A 9,288-nucleotide genomic window follows, 5' to 3' on the forward strand; every position below is an offset into this window, starting at 1 on the left:
AAAATATATTGTGTGGGAATGCAAACCTTATTGAAACGGAAACTATTGCAAGGTAGTGCTAAAGTATTGCGAGAGAACGCACAGGTAGCTAAAAAAAATAAAAAAATCCTACCATGCCCTGTAGGTGGCTCGTCATAATTGGTTTGTCTGAAAAGGCGCTGAAAAGACTCCGCAGCTTTAGGGGGAGCTCAGTAGCAAAAAATGTACTTGAAAAAAAATTGCGGCTTTAAAATGTACTTGCTCAGGAACACACGCTCATTTTCTACAGCGCTCGACGAGATGCTCTTGTGCGCCGTCACGAGTACGTCCAGGTAGAAGAGCGCAAAAGAAAATTAACATTTAATTTTCCCCGGGTTTTCCAAGAAACTTAATTGGGACAGGGCCAAACAGAGAAAGTATGTTGGCTGAAGGAAAGTTCAGGCAACGACTACGAATGCATTGATTTGTGGATAGGCGTACATGTGAAAGCACCTCTCCATTCCGGAATGACGAGGTTTATTGTGACATTGCTTAAAACAGTGACATTTCTCACGATGTATCTCAATGGTAAGTACATATTCAAATTTGTAATAATGCATGTAAGCCTAAGCGGTCATTCTTGAAAATAAACCCAAACAGAATGATAAAGACCCGGACCGAAAGCGCATTAGGTGTAGCCTAAAAGTTTCTGCAGAAAGTTAGTTCAAGTGACTTCTTCTGCTTAGAAGAAGTGTCACTACGCTCCTGGTGTAATTTGAGGCAATGTTAAGTTTAAAGTAAATGGCTGAACTAGTAGAGTTCCTCCAAACGTTTTTGACCACAGAACATAAAATTAAACGGATCATGCTGAAACTATTTGCAGTCATTTTTGAGAAGGCGACATTTAACTGACTGCTCTGTCTCTTTCTCTCTCTCTGGTGGTGTGTGTGTATTTGTATGTTTTAAGAATGCTTTGCCAGCCAGCCAGCCACCATCACTGTCCAGGCTTTTGTTGGAGAAAAAGTCCTTTTACCCTGTCAATGCAAAAAAGGGGATACATTGTATTGGCAGACACAGAAAGACAAAAAGGACATAGTTATCCGTTCTTATGGCAAGAATGGCTCTACATCCCATGCTGAATACACAAACAGGACTACCATCTCTCCACATAAGGAGAAAGGAAACTGCTCCTTACTCTTGTTTGAAGTTACTGTGGCAGACCAGCGAGAATACACCTGTCATGTTAATACAAAACCTCTTCGCACATGGAAGATCAACCTTAACGTTGTGGGTGAGTGAAAGAAAGTGTATGGTAAACTGTTTTTCTGTCCTGCCCATCAGTCTAGTTTTGTTTATTTGTCTTGGCTTCCGTCTGCACATTCAGTAACGTTTCTTTCTCGTCTATCCTCTCATTCACCATTCATATCTTGGTTCATCTGCTGGTATCTTGCTCTGAGTTCTGTTAACCATTTCTCTCCACAGCAAATTATTCTTCAGTTAATTGTACTTTCAACAACATGGTTTACCACTGTATGGCAAGCGGTGGATACCCAGAAGGCAAAATCTATTGGGAGCAAGATAACCAGCGTACAGTCAACCATACTACGTCCAGCCATGTGGATACTTCCTCCCTGCTCTACACTTTGAGGAGTACTCTGGAGGTGTTTCATACAACAAGTGTGGCGTGTGTTGTTGAGAAACCCGGTCAGATCATCACTGCAAACTGCATTCAGGATTCAGGTAAATGTCACAGCAGTAGACTAGATGAAGGCTCTGTTGTTTGTTCTATGCATGGGGATGTTCTATGTTCTATGCAAGAAGATGTTCTATGGGGGAATGTTCTATGTTCTATGCAAGGGGATGTTCTATGGGGGGATGTTTTATGTTGTATGCAAGGGTACAAATTTGCAACCACAATGAACTGCTGCATTCGGACTATCCCACCCTTAACACAACACAACAAATGCACATTTTGATATAGCAGCGTTTCATCAATGACACCAATTTTGAGCAACTATGAGGTGATGCTAATTAGAATGTCAAAAACATAACACTTGTATCCTATTCATCTGAATTGAGTACCCTGCAATATTAAGAAAGCTGTGTAGGTAATTAGTAAACTATTTTATTTGAACAATTATTTTCAATCCTGAAACAAGGACAAACTCAAGGCTAAATGTACAACAAAACGGCACAGAACTATCACATAATGAAGGCTACATTATTATACAACACAAATTAAACGATAGATCTCCACTGAAATCACAACACAGACATATATTTTGGAACACTGGGCTATTCCTGTGACAGCTCAGCTACACAAATTGTTAATTACTCGATAACAGAAAAGTGTTTTGACTGTACATAGGGCAACAAGTTATTGTAGTAATAATAATAATAATTCATTTTATTTGTAATGTGCGATATAAATGGCTCCTAGTCGAGACTCAAATATTTTTCCTTTGGTGGGTTTATTGACATTAAATACCTAGGCGTGGATGTCCGGTTGCTCTCATTCTCGAGTGGTGACTCAATTACATTTTGGCACAGGTGTCTGTGAACAAACCTGCAGGTTAAAACAGCTTTGCCGTTTCTTTGCACATTGTGTTACACCAAAGGAAAGTACCTAAATTCCATTCAGGCGGGGTAGAAAGGGAAAGGCAGAAGTTACTGAGCAACACTAACGCCCACTCAAGGGCTTTGTGTCAAAACCTGCCACGTGGAGTTCATCGGCATTTATGGCCAGTGCCACTATTTGTTCAGTCATGATTTTATGACCTACTTGTCAGGCATTGTTATGGCTAATGACCAGATGAAATCCGGCTGAGGTGAAATGGAATGTGAAGTGGTTTGGTGCCGTTGCTCATGTGCTCGAGCCCCACTGGGTTGGGCAGATAGTGTTGTGATGACGGAAAAAACTCATTGTTCCACATTTTCTGTTTGCCATTAGAGTTGATGTAGTGTGTCTGACGGCCCACACACATTATGCTGTGGACCACATGATGCATGTAGCTTACTATTTTGGAAATGCCGGCGGATTCAACTAGTTAAAGTCTCATTGGATATCAGCAATGTCAGTCAGAGAAATGTGTCTCCGTGCTCCTAGAAACATTACGTTTTTAACAGCAAGTCAGGAAACACATTTTTGAAAATTGAACCTGTTACCGAGTTACACCAAAACATCAGCATGTTGGACCTACATGCAATGATTATTTGTGTCTTTTGATTAATTAAAAATAACACAAGTAAATTTCAGATAATCCTACAAAACATCTCGTAATCCAATTGACATTGACTTAACTTCATAATGCAACTTACAGAAAGGTGCTACATGCAGTTTTGAATATAGCAAAATAAAAACACTCTCAGGCTTACACCTTGTGTGGTGCTGGAGGCATTGAGGAGGAAAGCCATTTAACTAATAATATTTCCCTGCTCACTATTTAAGGTTCAATATTTGTCAGTTTTTGAGCTGCCATGTATCTAACATTCTGTTCTGTCTGATTCTGTTTTGTATGTTTTAACCATGTTTAAAATCATTCTTTTAATATTTTTTCCAGCTCCTCAAATTGGTAATGACAGCAAAAAAAACAGTGTCGTCGTGGGGTTATGTGTCATCATTACGTTAGCGGTGGTGCTTTCTGTGGTTGTGGTAGTCTTGCACTGTCGAAAACGTAAGTCCTTTTCTTATGATGTAATCCCAGGTTTAGTTAATAAGCTCATGACGAGCATCACAAGCATGTGCAGATAACAGCATTCCAGGAGCACAGTGTCTAGAAATTGGAAGAGTAATTAATCTGGTTGTTTAGTCAGTTCACAGAAAGGTTTTGTAGTGATTGTAGTGATTGTGCTTTGGCAACAGTGTACCATACATTCATGCCAATAAAGCCATTGAAAATTGAAAAAAATTGAAAATTGAATTGATTACACTGCATCACTATACAGGAGTGATCTAGCAATCTAGTTTCCGCACATTACAAGTCTTGACCTTGTATCCCTGTGTCCCATTGTCATGGTGGATACATTGTGGCCTGCCTTTGTTTTCAATTAGCACAGGAAAGTGGGAAACATGTTTTGTGATAACCTCTGTATTTTCCCAATGAAGGTGAGAATAATACCTCAAACACGGGGAATGCTGAGGACGACGAGGAGGAGGCTGAATTGTACTGAACATGGAAAGGAGGGACTGAACATGGAAAATAAGGAATTGTCCTGACATGAACTGCCCTTAATTACTGTGATATATTGTGTGTGTGTGTGTGTGTGTGTGTGTGTGTGTAAAGACATTTATACAATGTAACTGAAGTATGCAGATAGTATGAACCTTACCAACTTACCAAACCTTATCATTTTTTAGTACAGAATCAGGCCCTTTCTATATTCCCATGTGTAATGGACCACACTCTGTTGCATAGTGCATTTCAGAATATACTCAGAACAATCTCTAAGCTTCTCGAGGATTGCGTTTCATCAGAAGTAAATGACAGAATTCCTCAGTGCCATCTATGATCCCAAGTTGGAATGCATGTACCTCCCTCAGTCTACTCTGAACAAGTTCTGATCTTAACCTTCCGGATTCCATCCTAACCATCACTTGTGAAAAAGCAATGATTTGTGGAGTTGAGGAATCATTGATCTGCTTAATACACATTCTTGTGTTCTGTGAATTTTTGTGTGTGAAGGTTTTGTTAATACTAACATACATCACAACTCTATGTACCGATTTTATATTATTTGCTTATAATAAAACATGTCAACTTTATGAACATTTAACAAACTCTTTATTGCTGTTCTATAATCTGGCTACACTGCAGTTGTTAAAGGTGGTGATAATATATTTACTTAGCTTTTAAACCTTCAATTAAACTGACCACCTCTATTTCCGGTTGGCCTTCATTGTATTCTAACTTGACACGGTTGACATCCGCTGAGAGGACATGGCAAATTCCCCCTGCACTGACTCAGCGCTCCAGTTTATTGTTGGCATGTGCATGACTAAGTCCAGTTGACAGTTTTAGCAACTTTCTTTGTAATGTGATTGTGACGATGTGATCGTCACTACACATAAATATGCTCTCTGGCTGCCATGCCATCAAGCCGGGCTCTTTGGTGTGGCGGTCAGAGCGCATGTTTGGCACCCTGTAGACCCGGGTTGGAGTCCCGGTGGGGTGACCATGCTCTCCCTTTGCTACAGTGATGTAATAATTCTTAGTGATTATGAATAATAATGAATTAATGATTCTCATCCAGCCAGGGCCACCTAAATTCATCAATAGGGTGTAAAGCTTTTCAAACATTAAATCTCTAATTTGATAACTACAGGGATTAAATCCACTGTTTGTAACCCAGGATGGAACTGCCATTAAAAGGAAGTGGAAAAAGGCTGACATCAGTCTTACATGAATACACAACAAATATATCTACATCTGTGTACTTTAATGAGACACTATTAAAAGCCCTTGCAGATGAAAGACTATGACCTTAAGCTTGCAAAATAATAGGTTTGTTTTTTTCCTTTTTACAATGAAGGAAAATGTAAGTAGATGGTGTTCCTTACATGGAAGACAGTTATGAATCAGGCACTGTAATGATGAGCTCATTTATACACAATGTATAACAGTGGATAGGTTGGGGGTGTTTGATTGTAAAATCACTGCACTGACCATATCTTTATGAGCCTTAAGAAACACATTTCCATTTATTCATATGGCAGACGCTTTTAGCCAAAGTGGCTTACAGAATATTATACATTAAACGCATCCGAGTATAACCAACAAGTCATTCATTTCTAAATAACTTTATCGTATCCATCTTGAACATTGTGCCACATGACCAAGCCTCCAGACAAGCATCAACATTAAGTAAAGCAGTAAGCCAGAGGGCCATCATAGCTTTGTAAACACCATGGGCCAGTGTGGATAGGGAGAGCTGTAGCTCATTCTTCCCCAGTAATGGACACATTAAGTGCTAACAGCAACCATTGCTTCACTCCTGTGACCAGGGTGCAGTGTTGGAGTGAGTGCGAAAAACAGACCTAAATCAGAACATTAAATTATCCAAGCCGTCTTCCATGAACTTCTTGTAGATAGCCATGAACTTGGCAACGAAGGCCTCCAGGTGGTAGATGGCTTTGCTGCCCATCTGAAGCCGATGTTCATAATGGGCAGCCATTTGGACCACCTCACCCTTGAGGTGCCCATCACAGTTGCCCAGCAGCTCTGTCACCAGCCCCCTCATGATCACCTCTGGCGGAATGCAGTGGGTCAGCAGCTCGTACAGCCTGGCACGCACCTCCAGCAGCCTCTGCGGGCTCTGCTGGCTGACGATGGCGTTGGCCGTCTCTCTCAGGTACACCTCCCAGTCGGTTTCAGGGATTTCCTGGTCGGCCGAGAAGGGGTACTGCTGCACTCGACATGCCTCGCACATCAGCAGGGCTTTGCGCAGGTTGCGGCCAGACCTCTCTGCGATTTGCCTGGCCAGCTCGGCAGGGAGCAGCAGTCCCTCCTTCTTGCAGATGCCGGTCAGGACGCTGCATACCTCCTCCACGCTGGGCAGAGGAACCCGCACAGCCAGACACCTGCTCCTTATGGGGGAGATGACCTTTGACATGGAGTTGCAGCAGAGGATCAGACGGCATGTGGACATGTACTTCTCCATGGTGCGACGCAGAGCATGCTGGGCGTCTTTAGTGAGCCGGTCCACCTCAGTCAGCAGGACCACCTTGAACTCCCTCTGCGTGCTGGACTGAATCTGCTGAGACTGTGCCATAGTTTTTATCAGCTCCTGTATCACCACTCTGTCACTGTTGCCTGCGTCGCTAGGATTAACTTCCAAGTGATAGTTGCTTGCTACTGTGTTTATTTCTATTTTCTTCTTTGAAGGTGCAGTGATAGACTGGTGCTCGATGCGGAGTTTCTCAACACCTGCACCATACAACTCGCGCAGCAGACACATTATGCGTGTTTTCTTTCCCGCGCCAGATGGACCATAAACTAGGAGGTGGGGAAAGTCTCCACATTGTACCTGAAATACAAACAAGAATTTAACACTACATTCTCTGATACGATCAGCAGTAGTTTTCCTTCCAGTCACAGCTGCGGAGTTTGTTTACTGGTAGCATTGTTAGCAGGCACAAGTTATGCTAAGCTTCGTTACAAAACAACGTTTTGGCAAGGATGCCAGCTGGCAGTTAACCCACCAGAAGCAAAATAATAACAAATTCTATACTAGTTTAATGATTACAGAATTACAAAGACTTCATAGTCAGTGAAAGTCCTAGCACTGTGCTAGCAAGCTTATATTAAAACATTTAAGCCACACACTAGGATTACGCTTACCAGGTTTTTGAGTTTATTAGCCTGCTCTTTGTGGTAGTCCAATTTAGCGAGAGATGTAGGTCTGTACTTATCCACCCATAAACTCATGTTGGCGTGTTATGATACTCTGCGATTAACTGACGTTAAGTTTACAATACGTTTTTGTGTGTGTTGTCACGGGAAATGTGCAGCTTTCCCGCGAAGTCTTTCACAGCAAGCGGCGCATGCGACTACGGAAACTGCTGAGGGACAGACAAATTGCGTTTTCAACTGCGGTATCCAGCAATATCTAACAACAAAAAAGTATTTAAAAAAAGAATCTTCAGCATTGCTCTATCGAGAAAAAGTCGTATTGTCGTAAAAAAGACGGCATATCGCTATGCATTTTTTGTTATATTTTTTATATGAGAAATAAACTTAAAAATAAGTGTTAGTGAAAGTAGTAGGAGAAACTTTTAGTGGAGGAGTTTTGGAAAATGCAATGTCCCTCAGCACTTGATCTAAAGCCATAGCATGTCCCTCAGTTATGATCTAAGTTAAGTTCAAGTCACTTATGCTTGCCTACAGAGTGCTTGATGGTTCTGCTCCCACCTACCTAAATGCTCTTGTAAGGGCAAATGTGAGCGTCGTTTGGCACTGCCGTCTGTGCAAGTATGGCAGTCCAGACTATTCTCATTTGTAGTTCCACGTTGGTGGAATGAACTACCTGGCACTACCAGAGCAGGGGCTTCCCTCTCTACCTTTAAGAAGCTTTTGAAGACCCAACTCTTCAGAGAGCACTTCCCGTCCTAACTGCCAGTTCGACTTATATTTCTTATGTAAAGTAGCCTAGTATTTATTGTTACACCAGGTTCTATTGCTCGTAGCTTGACTATTCTCTCCCTTGTACGTCGCTTTGGACAAAAGCGTCTGCTAAATGACTAAATGTAAATGTAAATCTAAAGCTATGTGTTCTGTTCAGATTGTTTACTTACCAGCAAACTAAAGGTGTGTGCGAGTAAAACGAAGCAAACTGTAACCTTGACACACCCCAAAAGTGGTTCTCCCCCTGAGAACTGATCAACTCTTTAGCTGTCCTCTCTTTTCCACCCCGTGGACTCAAAAGACTCAAAAGAGCACTCTGTTTGGATTTTTTTTAAATAATACACTACACTACAAAGACAATGCTACTTCATTAGGCATTGATGGAGATAATTTCCAAACACTGTTAATGACTTAAGAATATAATAATCAAGTGCTTTGTATTATTAATTACCTTATATGAATCATGTACTTATGAAAGCAGGAACATGGCTTTTCTGTGTATGTGTGTAACTTAGAATATTAGGTGCCACTTAGTCTGCATATGTACAAGAGGATGTTTAGACCAGAAGTGATAAAAAGAACTGTGCTTCTTCCGACCTTGCAAAACTTCCATCCTTGCCTCGGACGTCAGAAATCCACCACGTGGTTATCCGTGCTGAACGCTAAACTTCTGTCTATATAAACCTTGTGCGATGTGTTTATCATTGCTTCACTTTTCATCCTTGTGTTGTGAGTGAGCCTAATTGCAATTGTTGTTTGTCTAATAAATATACTTATATGCAGCTCCGGAGTCCTGAGGTAACTAGGGTGAATTTTCACCTATCAGGCCTATTTCCGACCGTGGAATAATGTGTATGGGAGAGTTCGATTTCCAGTTAGGGAAGTTGGCATCTCTTACCAATACAAAACGCGGACCGTGAGAGAGAGAGAAAGAGAGGAATGTTGAAGAGTAGGCCTAACCCTTGGGGAACCTAAAGGAACCTTAAGGAACTATAAACCAAAACGAGTCCCTCGAAGCAACTGCGCGGCCAGCCGTAGTTGCAGTTGCAATATATATTGCCCTTAAGACAGTTCTCGGGGAAACTCAGTCCTTAGGGACCTCTTCTTGGATGGGTGCCTGTTTGCTTCGTTTTCTTTGTGCAGGCCTTCAGACTGCCAAAAAGTAAACAAACTGAAGACATAAGTAATCCCATCTGTTTCTTTGGCCTAG

At 41.5% G+C, this 9,288-nt stretch overlaps 2 protein-coding genes across 2 annotated transcripts; one reads left to right on the plus strand and one right to left on the minus strand.

Annotated features, from left to right (window-relative positions):
* The first annotated feature begins 221 nt into the window (after positions 1-221).
* On the plus strand, positions 222-4,720 carry LOC105913264 (CD276 antigen-like). The gene is made up of 5 exons (XM_012842306.3): positions 222-546; positions 926-1,249; positions 1,441-1,698; positions 3,519-3,632; positions 4,064-4,720. Exons 1-5 carry the CDS (start codon positions 486-488, stop codon positions 4,126-4,128), a joined length of 822 nt encoding a protein of 273 aa, XP_012697760.2. The 5' UTR covers positions 222-485; the 3' UTR covers positions 4,129-4,720.
* Positions 4,721-5,377: 657 nt separating this feature from the next.
* On the minus strand, positions 5,378-7,490 carry rfc3 (replication factor C (activator 1) 3). The gene is made up of 2 exons (XM_012842349.2): positions 7,296-7,490; positions 5,378-6,981 (listed from the first exon to the last, which is right to left on the minus strand). The coding sequence occupies exons 1-2, from the start codon at positions 7,380-7,382 to the stop codon at positions 5,998-6,000; spliced, it is 1,071 nt and encodes a 356-aa protein (XP_012697803.1). The 5' UTR covers positions 7,383-7,490; the 3' UTR covers positions 5,378-5,997.
* Between the last annotated feature and the right edge of the window lie 1,798 nt (positions 7,491-9,288).

This window comes from Clupea harengus, chromosome 2 (genome assembly GCF_900700415.2).
Source record: "Clupea harengus chromosome 2, Ch_v2.0.2, whole genome shotgun sequence".
Classification (NCBI taxonomy): Eukaryota; Metazoa; Chordata; class Actinopteri; order Clupeiformes; family Clupeidae; genus Clupea; species Clupea harengus.